This window comes from Lissotriton vulgaris, chromosome 7 (genome assembly GCF_964263255.1).
Source record: "Lissotriton vulgaris chromosome 7, aLisVul1.2, whole genome shotgun sequence".
Lineage (NCBI taxonomy): Eukaryota > Metazoa > Chordata > Amphibia > Caudata > Salamandridae > Lissotriton > Lissotriton vulgaris.
In genome coordinates this window covers 329,637,609-329,656,815 of record NC_141695.1, presented here as the reverse complement: position 1 = coordinate 329,656,815, position 19,207 = coordinate 329,637,609, and the positions used below count along the sequence as shown (strand labels likewise).

The 19,207-nt window shown below is 47.3% G+C and overlaps 1 protein-coding gene across 1 annotated transcript in view; it reads left to right on the top strand.

The window, feature by feature from the left end:
• LOC147701495 (transient receptor potential cation channel subfamily M member 4-like) overlaps nucleotides 1-19,207 on the top strand; it is a 1,534,183-nt gene that overhangs the window by 539,271 nt on the left and 975,705 nt on the right. The window contains exon 4 of the mRNA XM_086929348.1: nucleotides 1,457-1,637. Coding sequence (XP_086785474.1) covers nucleotides 1,457-1,637 — 181 coding nt within the window. The remainder of the gene's footprint in view (nucleotides 1-1,456; nucleotides 1,638-19,207) is intronic.

Below are 19,207 nucleotides of genomic sequence, written 5' to 3'. Positions count from 1 at the left end.
GTGAGTGTGCCTGTTTGTGACACGCCCAGCCCCCAAGCTCAAATTACTTGCTGCCACTGTCTTCGTCACCTGGTCATATGAGAGAAGCCAGTTAAGGAATTAATATGCATACTGTTCTTTGTATGGCATTTGGAGAGAGCAAACGGGGCTCCTCTCTGAAGAAACAGCCGAGGTAGTAAAGAAATGTTAGGACATGCAGGACACCTTCGGTCATTGTCCTGTGCACTTCACATCATGATTTAAGTTTATTGTGCATTGGACCTTGCCTATGGAATTTTTTGTTTATTTGAAAGCCAGAGCAATGACAGCTAAGCATTGATTTTCGACCAAACATGTGATACTTTATTTGAAAGCACTGTAGAGACTCTGCCAGCTATGTGTGAGAGTTGCACATATAACTTTACTTTGTGTTATGTGCAGCCCGCACTATTCTAGTGCATTTTTGTCTTGGGTGGGGGGGGGGAAATGAGCACAGGTCAATTTAGTTCCACAACATGTCACAGTGGATTGCACAGGTGACGTTGCCACGTATCAAACCTTATTTTGGTATGAAAGTTGGTCTGGGTGGTTCTGGAGCTGTATCATGAACGTTTTCTATAACATTGTGCAAGCTAAGAAAGTATCCATGCACCGGTTTATTCATATTGTGCTGTCTAAAGGACATACTTGGACATGTATAGTGGTGACTACCCCTTTATCTTTCTGAGCTGAACTGTCAACCGCTCATACACTCTCTCATAGAGTTTCTGAGCTAAGGCATGTGCTCAGGTAAGGCCGTTTCAGCAAAACCAGTGTACGCCCCCTTCTTGACCTACACATGAGTGATGAAGATGTTCATGTATGGCCTCTGATACTTCTGTTTGAGGGTATGTGGCAGACCATCACAATGTCAAACTAATTACAGGAGTGTTGGGTACAGCACTTCATGGAAGGGCATTGATTGTAGAAGAGTGTGTATGCAAAGTGATCCTGATACCCAAGCTTTCACATGTAAACCTTTTCATTACTACACAGTAACATGCAGAGAATAGTGAGCTGAAGCTGTATGATGCAAGCCATGCTACCAAAAGAGGAGTGGAGGATCCTTTGGAATTCAGGGACCTTATGGATGTTCACAAGGGGTACTAAGTGGCCGGTTATGACCTATGTGTGTCATGGGAATGTCCATCACTGGAAAGTGCTTAGAAGTACAGACTGCACTTCTGTGTCACCACGGAATGCTAGAGTAGCAAATAATGTGTAACAAAATCTAGGGCTTTCCTGTTTCGATTGAAATGCAGATATTCCTTTCTGTGGTGTTTTATCAGTTATAATCAGTTTTAACTGCAAACCCTAGTTATGCTGTATGAATACACCAATAATACCCCAGCCAATAATAATGTGTGATATCTTGATTCAGGAGACTTGGGTGGCACTCTATGTTTAAAACCCTTTTTTCGCATTTCTTTCCACTCAGTTTGTCAGAGTTTCTGATGAAACGGAAGCAAACATTGTCTATACACTTATCACGCAACAATGGAAATTTCCTCCTCCCAACCTGGTGGTGTCGGTCTTGGGTGCTGATCAAGATTTCAAGATAAAGACTTGGCTGAAGGACATCCTGAGGAAGGGATTGGTCAAAGCAGCACAGAGTACAGGTCAGCAGATGCATTGGGGCCAGCTTGTGGGATTCACTGAAGTGAATGAGTTTTGATGCTGTCAAAACAACTTACAAGAGCTTATCCATTTTTTGAAGGTTTATTGGGGGAAGTAATGTATTTATTGATTAAGCATTTTTAAAGGATGGCAACAGTTCACATGTTTTGATATCTTTACTATTTGGAATGACAGATGCATCACTAACAACATACTTGCTAGTGGGAAAACACCACTCAAGCCTAGTTGTACTTGTTTCCACCAATAAGAAAATAAGAGCTTTAAATCATGTTTTCTGAGAGGCTGTTTTTAGCCTATCATTTTGACCAAATCCTGTTTGCCACTTGCCACCTAAGAGTCCCTCAAATTCTCTGAATACCTGTGTCTAACAATTGCCTACACTTAAGGAACAACAAACTAATCAGCAGTCTCAAACATAACCAGTACGCAGATTTGTATTCTGGAATAAACAGGGTTATGTGTTCCAGTTAAGTTCTACTGCTGGCCTTGGGGTACTCACCTTTGCCCCACAGTTCTTCATTCTCATGGGGTTTATCTGTATACTACTGTCTTACAAATGCAAAGTCCAACCTGACACAGTCTAGGAGGAGTTGCATTTTTAGGTATGCCGACAGAATATTGAGTTGGAAATGTCAACTTACACAAATATCGAGTTGGAAATATCGTTTGTGTATTCCTATGTCTGGTTTTGTGAGTGACAGGGCTAGGGAATTCCAGGAGACAGGCTGAGTCACAAAGTGGTGAATAGAGACATCTGCATCTTGATGGGAGGGAGGAGTTCTCCTGAACCTTGAATAGGTCTGTGCCTGCCTTCCACAATGCTGGCTCCACCCCCTGGGGAGCGGCTGATGTCTCTGCCCTGCACACTGAAAGAAGAGAGGGAGTCCTGTAAACAGAGTGCTCTAGGACTGTACTTGACTTCCACAATGCTGGCTCGACCGCCTGTGGGGCGTCTGATGTGCCTTCCCTGCACTGTGAAAGGAAAGGAGAAGTCTGGTAAACAGAGTGCTTCAGAACTGGTTTGGACTGGGCAAAGGCCCCTCTCCCCTTAGAGAACAAAGGATTTCTGGGTATAAATATTAGGACCCTGATCCCATGAAATTAGATCACTTTTAACTACAAGAAGAAACCTTTACTGATGAGAGGAACCTGAAGAAACTGAGGAGAGACTATTCCCAAGCTGAAGTGCTGCTTAGGGAATTGGCCTGCAGTGGTTGCCTTACCGCCAAAGGAAGGAGAAAGGAACTTTGTGTACTTTGCTTTCATTCATTCATTCATTTCAGTCTTTATTTCGATCTGTTAGATCATAAAAGAAATGCAAACAGTTTACAATCAATTCAAAACAATACACAATAAAACAAGAATTAAAAGGCATTAAGATGAGCCTATTAAAAACAATTGCTGTATGTTGTATTTAAAAATCATCAGTGCAATTCATTTATCCCGGTTCTGTCTCAGACTTCATGTTCCGATTGCGGGTGTGCCACATCGCTGTTAGAAATTTTGCCACCGCAAAGACAATCGGGGGTGAAAGATCAGTTTTTAAAATTCTGTAAGCTAGTAGGTATTGACTGAAACCTACATTTTTAAGGAGAGGAACAAGCCAATATTTCCTAGATCTTTGATACGCATTGCAGAAAAATATGATGTGCAAGTCGTTTTCCTGATGGTATGAACATGAGGGGCACTGTTCTCCAGTTAATGACTGTGCCCAACGGTTAGTAAATGCCCTAATGGGGAGTGTACCGTAGCGCCACTGCATGAATAGTTTTCTAGTCAGGACGGGAGTGATACCATCGAGCACATGCTCTAGATAGTATGAGTCTTTAGATTTAATGAACAGATTAGTAAGGGACCCCTCCCGGGTGTTCCCCGTTAAGGCCGATAACTTCAGCTCGTAAAAATCCCTCGAAAGGAGTTTGCATGGGATCCTACTACATGCATTTCCTGGGTCTAGCCATACTTCTGGTCTTCCTAGGCTCTCACATGTTTGTTTTATATATCTCAGCCATGGGATTTGTGTAGCATTAGGTAGGCGTAGGATCTCTTGAAGCTCAGTCCTATAACCCATAAGTTCTGGCGTGCTCTAAATGCGGCGCCAAAAAGTTATTGGTTTTAGTCCCAGCTCTTTCGTGATTGGTCTATGACCCAAGTCCAGTCTCATCGGAAGAAGCGGGGTGCTTGTTGGTAAGGCCGCCAACTGTCTGATGAACTTATTTACAGTAATCAGCAGGTTTTGGGCAGAAGTGTGGCCCCACAATTCTCCTCCATATAAAACTGCCCCTCTTGCCTGCATTTTATAAATTTGAAGCACGGGACCGAAGGGTTTATAGATCGACCTACTTGCCATCCTACAAATGCCACCCGTTAGCTGGACCAATATCATGTTAGCCTTGGTCCGATGCGTGTCCCATGTCATATCCTGATTGATAGTTACACCAAGGTATTCGAAGGTGAGAACTCTCTCGAGTCTTAGTGGGCCTATGTTAGGGTTGGGGCGTGTTGTGGGGGGGGGTTGAGAATCATGAATTTAGTTTTCAGAGCATTGATCTCAAGCCCCCGCTCGACACAAAAAGCTGAAAACCTGTCCAAGACCCGTTGTATTCCCATGGGGGACTTGGACAGCAGCAGGGTGTCACCCCCGAACATGATAGCAGGCACCCTGCTGCTCTTTAACTTGGGAGCATCAGTGTCCCCCATCCTGGTCAGATGGGCTTTTACCCCGTTGACAAAGAGACAGAACAGGGTCGGCGCGAGCACACACCCCTGTCTCACCCCTCCTGTCAACGGGGAACCTTCCAGAAAGTGCTCCATTTTTACCGCATCTGACACGTGCAAAATTTCCCTGGTGTAATCTTATCAGAATGGTCAGGATGTCAGCCGGAATACCCAACTCCGCCAGTACGATCCATAGTCTATCTCTTGGTACTAAGTCGAAGGCGGCTCGCAAGTCCACAAATACCGTGTACAAGCTGCCGCCCTCGATTGCCGCGGTCTTCCAGAACAGAAGATTCAGGCGGAAGATCTGGTCCATAGTTGAGACCCCTCTTCTAAAACCCGCCTGGTAGGGACTAAGAATGGTGAATTCCTCTATCCAATTTTGGAGGCGATCTAATATCAGCCTACCAAATAATTTCTGGGGTACGTCTATGAGGCTGATAGGCCTGTAGTTGGCTGGGAGCAGAGGCGATCCCTTTTTAAATATGGGGACAATCTCTGCGCCCAGCCAAGTAGAGGGAACCTCCATACCCCTCAGGACAGCGTTGAATAACAACACCAAGTAGGGGGCCCATACATCAGGCTCCTGTTTAAATAGGTCACCCGGCAAGCCATCCTATCCTGGCGCTTTGCCTGTTGCCAGCCCTGCAATGGCTGCTGGTATCTCCATCTCTGTGAAGGGATCCCCTTCCTCCAATACACAGGGGGTATGTGGGAGGTTATTAGATCCCTCGTCAGCGGCCCTGTAAAGGGACTGGAAGTGATCCTGCCAGGCCTTGGCTGAAATATTAGGTTCAATAGCCGAGGCTAACACCTCGGACCCCGTGTTGACAATACGCCAAAATTTACGAGAATCCCTATTAGCTAATAGTATAGTGAGGTTTTCCCATTTTTCCTGTTCCCATTCACTTTTGGCATGGGTGATCAGGCGCTTATAGTCCCTTCTCCTGGCCTGTATCACAGATCTATCTATTCCTTCCTTGATCGAAGGAAGAAAGGACTTCGGCCGCGGACTTAATAAGGTCCTCGTGCGCCAACCACAGTTGCTTGTGTGTTCCCTGGGAGGTGGGGTGCTCCATTAATGCACACACCTTTTCGAGAGTAGGAATAATCCGGGCATAGAGCCCAGAAACCTTCTCTGGATTTAAGGCTAGCTTCTCCCACCTCACTCTCCGTCTATTGTTTGCAAGTTCCAGCCCTGAGGAAGCGTCATCTGCCACAACCCCTCTATCTTCTAGGCCGGGAAGGGCGTATTCCAGTTCAAGCGCGTTGTGGTCGCTATCTTCCCTAGGTATCACCCGGAAGTCAGTGACATGCGACCACAAAGAGAGTTGGACCAGAATATAGTCCAATATGGACTCCCTACCTCTATGGTATGTACATTTGGGGGTGATATCTGAGCTTGTGCGCCCATTACAAGCCCGCACACCGTGTTTCAGGGTTAAGGCAGTAATTTGGACAGCTAGAGGAGTCCAAGCTCTGGGAGGGGAGCTGCCGAAGGGGGTACCAACCACGCGGCATCCTCCTCCTGGGAAAATCCATCCAATAAACCCAGGAGGGGCTCAAAGTGGCAGTTAAAATCACCTCCTACCAAAAAGGGTGTACCCTGGGGGATGTCATTAAGAAAGACTGAGAGTTCCTCGATGGTATGTGACTCTTGTGTGAAGTTTACCGGCCTGGAGTAAACATTTACCACGACCAGTCTACTCAAGTTCGGCCACTTCAACAAAACACCAAGGATATCCTCTGAAGCTGATGGGAGAAGTGTGGCCTCACAGCCCAGGTCGACAGCCACCCAGGTTGCAAGACCTCCTGATGGACGCCCCTTACCCCCCCACTTTGCTGAAACTGAGAATGCTGCAAAACCTGTGCGGGAGACAGCCACTCTTGCCCAGGTTTCTTGGAACAGGCATATGTCTTTGGCCTCAATAAACAAACTCCAGTCCAGGGAATTCAGTTTATTCCCCAGACCAACCACATTCCAGGATAATATCTTGAGAGAGGGTGGTCTGGGATTCAAGATAGGAAGAGAAGGTGTGGCCGTGTCAATTAGACTCGTCAATGGTTTAGCGATGTGCGGTCGTTCCCCTATTTCGACTATGGGTTCCCTCATGCTGGTTGGGGGTCCTTTGGTGTTTGAGTGAGGCACTTTATTATTGTTTGGCTCCTCCCCCTGGTCCTTCTCCAGGATTTTAGCAGGGCATATAGTAGGGGGAGTAGTATTTCCTTCTTTGAGGCCCCTAAGTAAATCACCAGCCTTCCCCCTCCTGCCCCAGTTCTGCCAGTCCACCATATCCAGACAGCTGTACCTATTGAATGTTGGAAAATAGTCAGGTTGTTGAAATCTGGAACGGTGGAAGTCACCTCTTTCTCTATCACCCCAGCCTCTCTCCCTCCTGGGGATTGTGTCCCACCCCTCCTCCTCGCGTGGATTAAACAATGGTGGATAAAAAAAGGATAGGGGTAGGGACTGGATGGATATCCCCTGCTCAGGGTGCGACCAGCTGCATATGTGGGAAACAGTCCTAGGGTCCCTGAAGTTGACTAGGACACAATCGCCATTAATTGATTTCCTTGTATTGCCCAACCATGGGACTCTCCTTACCATAAGAACCTCAGCCAGTTAGCAACCTTATTTTTAAGAGCAGAGACAGATTCTTTAGAATCGGATTTCAACTCTGGTACACCGGCCAGAATGACTATGTACGGGCTCGCCTCTTGCGGCAGGTTCATCGGCCTAGGTTTTTTGGTAGTAACATGTGCTCCCTGCGTGCCCATAGTTTTCTTTTCTGGGTGGCTAGATATTGGAGTACAATCAGTCGCCTGGGGGGTAGCAGTGTGTGGTGTAGGCGGCTGTATTTGTACTGTCTTGAGAGCTAAGTCAGCATCCTTCGCTATGGGCACTGGTGTAACCTTCTTATTCCTGTGCTCTCCCCCCACCTCTTACTACATTGTTATTTATTTTAAGAGTATCAGCAAGCTGGACAGTTGCTTTTTCTATAGTCACTAGCCTGGCTTCAATCTTTAGTAGGCGTGCTTCTAGAGGGCTTAATAACTTTGCTTTCAACTTGTGAAGGATCTCCAAGGCCTTGGAAAAGAGCTTGCCTCCTGCTGAAGTCTCAGGGACAACAGACTTCACCCCCCAGCTCCCCAGAGTTCTTTTGGAAGTGCCTGCTGCTGTTTTGGGCCTTCTGATGAACTGTGTGTCGCAAGGAGCTGGAAGCGCGACTCAATGAGAAGAAGTGTGCCGCCGTTGCTGTGCCTGCCGTCGCAACTCCGGAGAAAGGAGGGTGTCGCCGCTGGAACTGTCGCACTGCACCATATCGGAGAAAAGCGTGCCGCAACGAAGAGGAAGCGTGTCACCGTCGCTGCTGCTGCTGTCGCAACTCCGAAGAAGGAGGGTGTCGCCGCTGTGGTTGTCGCACTGCACCGCATCAGGAGAAGAATCTCGCAACGAGGTCGGAGCGTGTAGCCGCCGCTGTGCCTGCCGTCGCAACTCCAAAGAAGGAGGGTGTTGCCGCTGGAGCTGTCGCATCGCACCGCAATAGACCAAGAGTACCTTGCATCCCCGAGAAGCTCGCCGCCGTCGGAGCTGCTGCCGTCGCATCTTGAATGTTGCCGCTGTAGTTGTTGCATCGAGCGGAAACTTCATGCATCGTGGAGAAGAGCATCGCCGCTGGAGCTGTTGCTGTCGCATCATAAGGGTGTCGCCGCTGCTGTCCACGCATCGAACCGAGAGTTTCTCGCATCCCCAAGAAGTGTGCCGCATCTAGAAGAATCTTCACCTAAACACCTAACTTTGCCGCATTTCCCATTGCTGCGACATTGCTTGTCGTGGAAGCGCAACGCAACTTAAGGTACATTGATGCAGAGTGTCGCATTTAAGAACTGAACTAAACTAAGCTCAATTCTACCATCTTAAAGTAATAATTGTGTGTATTTTTGTCGTTTAAGGTCTTGTGGTAACTCTATATAAAGTCTACTTATTTTTTATATAAAACCTGTGTGCTGTCCATCTGTAGTGCTGTCACTGGGTTACTGTATGTGGTCACAACTGCTTAACTTACAACGCCTCTGAAATAAGTCTTGACTGCTCACGCCACGCAACCTAGAGGGTGAGCAGGGGTTGTTTTAGATGTGTAATCCCCTTGTCCTGACTAGAGGAGAGGGTCCCTACTCGTCGCAAGTACCTACCTGTGCCAACTAGAGACCCCCAAATCTAACAGTTATTTATTAATTAATAATGTTAATTTGTTTAATTTTTTTCGGAGCGGGTGGTGTGGTTTATAGGGTTAAAGGGTAGGAAGTATTTTTTTAATGAATTAATAAATATTTGGTAATTAATGCTAATTGATTATTTAAAATTTAAATATGGCAATTCTGTAATTAATAAGTAGTTATCAATTGATATTAATGTATTCATTTTAAATTAATTATGGAAATTGTGTAATGAGTTTTAGGTGTGGGTTGTGGGGTTTATAGGAGCAGCGGGTGGAAAGTAATTTATGTTTAATTAATAATTAGTTCATCATTAATGTTAATTTGTCAATTGATAATTAATTAGAGTAATTGTTTATTTTTGTGTGTGAGGGTTTTGGTTTTATAGAGGTAACTTTTGGGGAGTAAATTAATTTGTATCGGTTTTAATTTGTTTTTAATTATTAATATTTCTTAATTGATAATAAATGATGTTTATTATGGAGGTACGTTTTTTTATTGAGTTGTGTTCTGTGATTTGTGTGGTGTTAAAGGGTAGGAAATAAAAAAGATTACATTTATGTAATAATTAATGTTTTTTTTCATAAATAATTTCTATTTAACTCCTTTGCTGCTAGGCCTTTTTCCCCTTCTGTGCTAAGCCTTTTTTTTGGCTATTTGGGGTAGTTCGCGCTTAGGTTCCTGTACAATTTTGACCACATAAGGTATCCACTCCAAATTTGCATCCTTTTCTTCCAAAATGATGGGAATTCTAAAGGTACCTAGGGTTTGTGGATTCCCCTGGAGGGGACCTAGAAATTAGCCAAAATACAGCTACATTTGAGTGTTTTTGGAAAAATGGGAAAAAAGGGCTACAGTTGAAAGTGTCTGTTTTTTCCCCTGAAAATTGAATCAACAAAGAGTTTGTGGTGCTGAAAGCACCATCTTCCCAGCTTTCAGGGACAAGCAGACTTTTGTCAGAAAACCAAAATAATTTTTTGTGCTTTAACCTCCATCCAGTTAATGGTAGAAATGGGTATGAAAGCAATAATGGATCCTGAAAAGCTATACATATAAGTAGACAAAATTCTGAATTCAGCAAGGGGTCATTTGTGTAGAACTGTCAAGGTTTCTTTTTATAAACTAACAGTTAAATATAGGAAAATTGAAAATTAGTTGAAAAAAACAGCCATTTATTTCAACGTTTTCACCTGTACCTTCTAATTATGACAGCTGTTTGAAAGCAATATACCGTTACATCCACTGGACGTTTCTGGTTGTGGGAATAGATAGGACTTGTAGGTTCACCAAGAACCCAACGAACCCAGAGCCAATAACTGAGCAGCGTCTTGCAATGGTTTTTTATTATGTACCGGTATATAGCAATTGTCTGGGAAAATGTACACATGGAAAATCGGTATGAAAAACACCTATGCATTTTGGAAATGGGAACAAAATATAGAGTTTAGAAAAAGTAAATATTTGCACATTTACAAAATTGGGAGTTCCCAAACTAGCATGAGAATTATAGGTCATTTTTCAAAATGTCTTCTTTTTTACACATTGTCGCTCATTTGGAAGGCAGAAATGCATTGAATGTCAATAGGTAAGAACAGCTTCTCTACAATTTTGTGTTACCCTAAGTCTCCTGATGAAATGGTACCTCACTTGTGTGGGTAGGCCTAGTGCCCACACCAGGAAACGGTTCAAAACACAACGTGGACACACCACACGTGCTTCAACATCCTACGCATGCTACGGAAGATCTTCTGGTGGATCCCCACCGAGACCAGGACTCCGTCACCCAGGCCCTCGTCACCAGTCGTCTGGACTACGGCAACGCCCTCTACGCCGGTACCACCGCCAAGCTCCAGAAAAGACTCCAGCGGATCCAGAACGCCTCAGCCAGACTCATCCTCGACATCCCACGAACCAGCCACATCTCCGGACATCTCAGAGACCTGCATTGGCTCCCCGTCAACAAAAGAATCACCTTCCGCCTCCTCACCCACGCACACAAAGCCCTACACGACCAAGGCCCGAGCTACCTCAACAACCGAGTCAACTTCTACGCTCCCAAACGCCACCTCCGCTCAGCCAACCACGCCCTCGCCGCCGTCCCCCGCATCCGAAGAGCGACAACAGGAGGAAGGTCCTTCTCCTACCTGGCCGCCAAAACCTGGAACTCCCTCCCGACCGATCTGCGCCTGACCCAAGACCACCTCTCCTTCAGGAAGAAGCTGAAGACCTGGCTGTTCGAGCAGTAACGGCACCCCCCTCCCCCCAGCGCCTTGAGACCCTACGGGTAGGTAGTGCGCTCTATAAATGTCTTGATTGATTGATTGACCACATTTTCACAGTGAAAAATGACCTTTTTTTTTGCAAAGTGCCTAGCTGTAGTTTTGGAACCCTAGCTCTGCCGGCACCCAAGTAAACCTATCAAACCTATACATTTTTTGAAAACTAGATACCCAGGGAAATCCAGGATGGGGCGACTTGACTGGCTATCACCAGGTTCTGTTACCCAGAATCCCTTGCAAACATAATAAATTGACAAAAAAAACACACTTTCCTCACATTTCTGTGGTGGAAAGTTCTGGAATCTGTGTGGATCCACAAAATCCCACCCACCTCACGTTGCCTAAAGTCTTCCGAGAAAAATGATACCTCACTTATGTTGGTAGGTCTAGTGCCCACGACAGGAAATGGCGCAAAAAGCAACGTGGACACACATTTTCACAGTGAAAAGTGACCTTTTTTTGCAAAAGTGCCTAGCTGTAGTTTTTTAACCCTAGCTCTGCCTGCACCTAGGGAAATCTAGCAACCCTATACATTTTTAAAAACTAGACTCCCAGGGGATTCCAGGATGGGTTAACTTGATGTCATTTTGGGGTGACTTGGGTCATTTTGATGTCTACTCAATCCGTTTTGGGCCCTTGCCTGTAGCGGGTACTTGACTTGGTCCCGGGGTCGGCAGCCATCTAGGGAAACCTACAAACCCACACATTTCTGAAAACTAGACTACCCAGAATCCCGTGCAAACCTCAAATTAAGCTGAAAAAAACAATTTTTTCTCAAATTTCTGTGTGGGAAAGTTCTAAAATCTACGAGGATCCACACATTTCCTACCACCCAGTGTTCCCCCAGGTCTCCTGCTAAAAATTATACCTCACTCACGTGGGTGGGTCAAGTACCCGCTACAGGAAAGGGCCCAAAACGTATTGAGTAGACATCAAAATGACCTACTACAAAACAATCTAGTTTTGCAAGGGGGGTCACCTGGGTTTTTTGCCCCGCGCTCAGCAGCCATCTTGGGAAACCTACCAAACCCACACATTTCTGAAAACTAGACACCCGGGGGAGTCTAGTGAGGTTTGGCTTGCGTGGGTCCCCCAACGTTGTCCTACCCACAATCTCCTGCAAACCTCAAATTTGTCTGAAAAAAACACAATTTTACACATATTTTTGGGTAGAATCACCGTGCCGGCACAAATGCCCCACAGCGTTTCCTTCAGTCTCCTGAGTAAAATGATACCTCACTTGTGTGGGTGGGGTAAGGGCCTGTGACTGGGAAGAGCCCAAAACATAGGGATTAAGGGTATAGCACGAGAATTCTAAGCGCTACATTTTTTTAAAAATACATTTTTAGCTAATTCTGCATTGGTCACCCGCGCAAGTGAGGTATCATTGTACTCGAGACACTAAGGAGAACGCTGTGGGGTAGGACATTTGTGCCGGCACAGTGATTCCACACAAAAATAAGTGGAAAATGTGTTTTCTTCAGCTAAATTTGAGGTTTGCAGGGGATTCTGGGTAGGGAACTGTTGGGGGATCCACGAAAGCCATACCTCATTTGACTCTCCAGGGTGTCTAGTTTTCAGAAATGTGTTGGTTTGGTAGATTTCCCAAGATGGCCGTTGAGCATGGGGCCAAAAACCCAGGTGACCCCCCTTGCAAAAGCAGGTGGTTTTGACAGGCATTTTCCAGAACTTTCCCACACAGACATTTGAGAAAAAATTGATTTTGTCAGCTAAATTTGAGGTTTTCAGGGGATTCTGGGTAGGAAAACGTTGGGGGACCCATGCAAGCTATACCTCGCTGGAATGCCCCATGTGTCTAGCTTTCAGAAATGTATGGGTTTGGTAGGTTTCCCTTGATGGCCGCGAGCCCGAAGCCTAAAACTCATGGAACCCCCCTTGCAAAACCAGGTTGTTACGTGATAGGTAATTTTGATGTTGCATCAATAGGTTTTGGCCCTTGCCTGTCGCAGTTACTTGACCCACCCATGCAAGTGAGGTGCCATTTTTCATTGGGAGACCTGGGGGAACGCTAGGTGGTAGGAAATTTGTGAATCCATGCAGATTTTAGAACTTTCCCCCACAGAAATTTGAGAAAAAAATGCTTTTTTTGAGCTAAATTTGAGGTTTGCATGGGATTCTGGGTAGGAAAACTATGGGGGACTCATGCAAGCCTTACCTCACTGGACTCCCCCGGGTGTCTAGTTTCCAGAAATGTGTGGGATTGGTAGGTTTCCTAGATGGCTGCCGAGCGCGGGGCAAAATAACTCATGGGACCCCCCTTGCAAAACCAGGTTGGTTTCTGATAGGTAATTTTGATGTTGCCTCAGTAGGTTTTGGGCCATTTGCTGTCGTGGGTACTTGGACCACCCACACAAGTGAGGTACCATTTCTATTGGGACACTTGGAGAAATGCTGGTGGAAGGAAATTTGTTGTTTTCCCTGTTAACCTCGCTGCCCCCGTGCCTCTCTGCCCAGTTTTGCCTTCTGTTTCTCAGCTGCCCCTGTATTCTTGCCCTTTTTGCCTTTGTGCCACTCGTCTTTTCCCTGTATTTAGGTGCCGTCTTGCCTTCTGTGATACTCATTTTTCCTGTATTTCTGTGCCCTTTTGCCTCTGTGCCAGTCGTTTTTTCCCTGTATTTCTGTGCCCTCTTGCCTCTGTGACACTCGTTTTTCCTGTGTTTCTGTGCCCTTTTTGCCTCCTCTGCCACTCATTTTTCCCTGTATTTCTGTGCCCTTTTGCCTCTGTGACACTTGTTTTCCCTATGTTTCTGTGCCCTTTTTGCCTTTGTGCCACTCGTTTATTCCATGTATTTCTGTGCCCTCTTGCCTCTGTGACACTTGTTTTTCCTATGTTTCTGTGCCCTTTTTGCCTTTGTGCCACTCGTTTATTCCATGTATTTCTGTGCCCTCTTGCCTCTGTGATACTCGTTTTCCCTCGATCTTGTGCCCTCTCTGCCTCTGTGCAACTCGCTTTTCCTCGTTTTTTGTGCCCTTTTGCCGTCTGTTCCCTTCATCGCCCCGCCCTCCTGACTGCCCACTGCCCATTCGCTGTTCCCGCCTCCCATCTCCGCATATAGGCTGGCCGCTGCGCGGTGAGGAAAGCGACTCTTGACCCCACCAGGTGAGTCGCTCCCCCTCCGCACAGCACCTCATGTGTGTCCCTGCCCCAGCTGCCGCTGCTGAGGAAGTTTGAGGCCCTCCACCACCCGCAGGCTACCACCTGTACCTCATCTCTGGTGGCCAGTGGTAGGCCGTAGGTTTGTTCATCTTCCGCTTTGTTTTATTGTATTGCCTGTATTTCATTGTTGTGTCTGTGACTGCTGTTGTTCTGTCTTCCCCCGCTGCCTGTTCATGGCCCGTGCCCGTTTTCCTCCCTCTGTTCCCTTCGCTGTCCCCGTGTCTCTCAGCCCGTTTTTTCCTTCTGTACGCCTCGCTGCCCCCGTGTCTCTGCCCGGTTTTTCCTTCTCTACCCCTCCTGCCCCCGTGTCTCTGCCTGGTTTTTCCTTCTGTACCCCTCGCTGCCCCCGTGTCTCTCAGCCTGGTTTTTCCCTTCTGTTCCCCTCGCTGCCCCCGTGCCTGTCTGCCCGGTTTTGCCTTCTGTTTCTCAGCTGCCCCTGTATTCTTGTGCCCTTTTTGCCTTCTGTGCCACTAGTTTTTCCCCTGTATTTCTGTACCCTCTTGCCTTCGGTGGCACTCGTTTTTCCTGTATTTCGGTGCCCTTTTGGCCTTCTGTGCCACTCATTTTTTCCCTGTATTTCTGTACCCTCTTGCCTTCCGTGACACTCGTTTTTTGTGCCCTTTTGCCTTCTGTTCCCTTCATCGCCCCTCACCGCCCCGCCGCTGCGTCCCCTGCGGCCCGCCTCCCTGACTGCTCACTCGCTGCCCCGCCTCCCAGCTGTTCCTCCCTCCCACCTCCCCATATATGCTGGCCACTGTGCGGCCGCTGTGCGGCCGCGCCACTGGCACGCCTAAGGCAAGCCCGTCTGCGCCTGTTCCGCTCCTGGACCGCTCCTGGCGCCAGAACCCCTGGTCTCCGCACCCGCCACGACGACCGCCGCCACTATGACGCCAGTACTCTGCACGCTCTCAACTTTGGACGGACTCACACCTGCTTCAAGGCCGCTCCAAAACGCACACACGGTCCCTTCACCTGCCGGAACTGCAGCTACACCAGCTACACCAGCCTCAGAGCCAATGAACCACCCGCCAAGAAAGACCTCAACCAACTCCGATGCATACTACTGAACACACGCTCTGCATGCAAACACGCCGTCGAGCTCTGGGACCTGCTCAACACAACATACCTGGACGTCACCTTCCTGACAGAGACCTGGTTGAATGACTCCTCCACACCCGACATCACCATAGCAATCCCAGACACCGACAACATCACCCGCAGAGACCGCACCAACGGAGTCAGAGAAGGAATCGCCATCGTCCACAAGAACAGCATCAGGGTCTCGACTAGCACTGCAGATGCGCTCAGCACTGCCGAACACATGCACTTCCAGATCCACACAGACCCTAACTCCACCCTCAGAGGCACCCTCGTCTACCGACCCCCCGGACCCCGTCCGCAGTTCAGCAACTCCATCGCTGTCTTCATCAGCACGCACGCCCTGACCTCCATCGACTACATCCTTCGCAGAGACCTGAACTTTCACCTTGAGAACAACAAATGACAACAACTCCACAACCCTGATCGATAACCTCGCCAACCTCGGACTGAAGCAACTCGTCACAACGCCCACCCACTCCGCCGGCCACACGCTCAACCCAGTCTTCTCCTCAAGCCCCCATGTCCGTCAGCCACACCACTGAACTCCTCTGGACCGACCACTGCTGCATCCACTTCGCCTTCCAGAAACCCACCACACACCACCGCACACAACAGAATCCTCACCGCGGCTGTAGCAAAATCACTGAAGACCAACTACATGCAAACCTCGCTCTCAGCCCACCCACCAAACCCTCCAACACCGACGACGCTGCCCACAGCCTCAGATGCTGGATCGAGGACGGCGCCAACACCCTCGCCCCACTGAAGAAACCCCCCCACAGAGACACCAGCAAGATAGCCAGCTGGTTCACCTCAGAACTCCTTGCCTCCAAGCAAGCCTGCCAGAAACTAGAGAAGGAATGGCACAGTGAACAAACTCCGAACAGCCATGCAGCACACAAGGACGCCATCCGCAACCACCACCACCTCATCAGGGCAGCCAAGAGGACCGCCTTCAAAGACCACCTCCACAACTACGGACACAATAGCAAGGAGCTCTTCAACATCATGAAAGAACTCTCCAACCCCAGCTCCAACACCAAAGACATCCCACCGTAGCAAGCCCTGTGCGACTCTCTTGCCACCTTCTTCCACCGCAAGATAGCAGACATCCACGACAGCTTCAACACCCAGACAGCCCCAACAGACAAGTACACAACAGACCCTCCGCACACCATCGACCACGACCCCCTGCTAGCCTGGGCCACTGTGAGCATCGATGACACCATCAAGACCATGAGCACAATCCACTCCGTCAGACCCATTCCCGCACCACGTCTTCAACAAAGCAAGCAGCTCCATCGCACCCCACCTGCACAACGTCATCAATTTCTCCCTCGAGACCGCAACCTTTCCAGAGAGCTGGAAACATGCCAAGATCAACGCCCTTCTCAAAAAACCTAAGGCAGACCCAAGAGACCTCAAGAACTTCTGGCCCATCTCTCTGCTCCCCTTCCCGGCCAAAGTCATCGAGAAAATCGTCAACAGACAGCTAACCCAATACCTCAAAGAAAGCAGAATCCTGGACCCTTCCCAGTCAGGGTTCCGCAGCAACCACAGCACCGAGACTGCCCTCATAACCGCCACCGACGACATCAGGACCCTGCTGGACAACGGTGAGACTGCAGCACTCATCCTCTTAGACGTCTCCGCCGCCTTCGACACCGTCTGCCACCACACTCTACGCGCACGCCTCCAGCAGAACCCAGAGCGTCCGCCTCCCCCATTCCGTTCCAAAGCCTCCGAGATCATCTGCCGCGTACCCCAAGGAGCCTCCCTCAGCCCGACACTGTTCAACATTTGCATGGCCCCGCTCGCACACGTTGCCCGACAGCACAACCTCAACATAATCTCCTACGCCGATGACACTCAATTGATTCTCTCCCTCACCAAGGACCCCATCACCACCAAAGCCAACCTCCACGAAGGAATGAAGGCCGTCGCCGACTGGGCAGTTCACTTTACCACTCATGGATGCTCCCAATAATTCTTTTGAGTATGGTACATTCTAAAACAAGCTGGCACACACAGCCCAGAGTTTGAAGGACACTCAGGGCAGTACATACGAGTCTCCTTCCGCGTACCTCTTCGCCAACAGACTCTACATCTCCTACTGGGAAAGTCTTTTGAGGGTGTGGGTAGAATGAGATCAGGAAAGTGGCAATCTGTCTACCTTTTACCTTTAAAACCTCGCTCCAAATTAATGTTGGACACGGGACTCTTCCCATTTGTGAACCTCTGTGATGATTATAAGTACCACAAGTACGCAAATTATTGAACTTTTGTGTTTTAGGATTCTGCGCCTGATGAAGGGACGCACAAGTCCCAAAATGCATTGGGCTCCGGACTGTTTGAAATCATGTCACTTGTAAATCAAATGCAGAACTACCTATGGCATTAAATATGTGCTGTATGATATTGTATTTGAACTTTGAAATTAATGATTTATTGTCACGATGAGGACATCAGCATTGAAGGTATATATGTATATTTATAATGTGAAACACACAAACAATTATGTTTATTAATGATTTATGATTTATTGAAAAAACCAAGATAAAAAATCTACTGCTTGTATCTATGATTTAGTTTGGTTAAGCATTTTTGTTTAAGAGTGTTAAAAGAGATTATGAGTGGAACATATTGTTCAGTAGGAATAGTGAACACTACTGGCAGGTTATATCCTGTAATTATTGAATCTTTCAATCTAGGCACATCCTCCCCCATTCCAACTCTAGGAACACTTGCCTGTTCCACTAGAACAAGGCTGCCTAGGCTATTACAGTCTCCTGAAACTTAGCAAAATGTAATCTTTGACTCAGGACAACAATCGTTGAATACAATAAAAGCATTAAAGGTTGCCAAGTGGAAAAGATGGATAGCCAACTTCTTATACCAAATGTAAGCCTTACGAAGAGCAGCGTAAGGTTCCAACCTCTGATCTACTCTATCAACACCACCCATGTGCCTATTATAGTCTAAAATGCACACAGGTTTGCGCGCTTCAGCAACCTGACCCCAAACAGTCACAGGTGAAGTGCTATCATCATGGATGTTAGTCAGCATGTAGACATCTCTCCTGTCTGAAAACTTCACAGCTAGAAGTTCCTCACAACGCAACGCACTGCACTGTCCCTGCACAAGCTTTTGACAAACAAGTTCTTTTGGGAAACCTTTACGGTTAGAGCGGATTGTGCCACAAGCAACAGTGTCCACTTTGGCTAATTACCTGAACACCGCACACCAGTGTAGAAGTTATCTACATATAAATGGTGACCTTTGTTAAAAAGTCCTCTACCAAGTTCCCACACAATTTTCTCATTCACTCCAATAGTGGACAGACAACCAGGGGGGTTAATCCGGGATTCCTTACCGGTGTACACCCTGAAAGTAGAGACATATCCAGTCCTACTGTCACACAGCATATACAGCTTAATTCCATAGTGTGCCCTCTTACTAGGAATGTATTGCCTAAAAACCAAGCGGCCCTTGAACAACACCAAAGACTCATCCACTGCTATTTCTTTCACTGGAGCATAGATCTCTGAAAATTGATAAACAAAGTGATCAGCGGCAGGCCTAATCTGAAAAAGACGGTCACAATCAAGGTGATCTCGTGGCAACGCTAAACCATTATTGACAAAATGCAGCATCCGAAGCAGAAGCAAATACCTGTCACGACTCATGACTGCTGGAAATATAGCCGTTGCCATCAAGGGATTAGTAGACCAATATGAAGACATTGATGGCTTCCTTAGCAAGCCCATCAAAAAAGTTAAACCCAAGAACTTCTTCCTCTCTTCCAGATTTGTGGGAGTCCACCGGGTAGTTCTAGAGTGGGGCCTAAGGCTGGCACTGTTGTCCCTCAAAAACTGTTTGGCATACAAATCTCTGCCAAAAACACATCGCCCATAAAAAACTGAAAAAAATGCATCAGCAAAAATATTTTGTATTCACTCTGCAAGCTGGAACACCAGTAAAGTCTGGCAATGCTGGCTGCACCATGCCTCGTGCAACCCAGAGGTCATCACTTCTAATTGGAAGCCTTGCAGCCCCA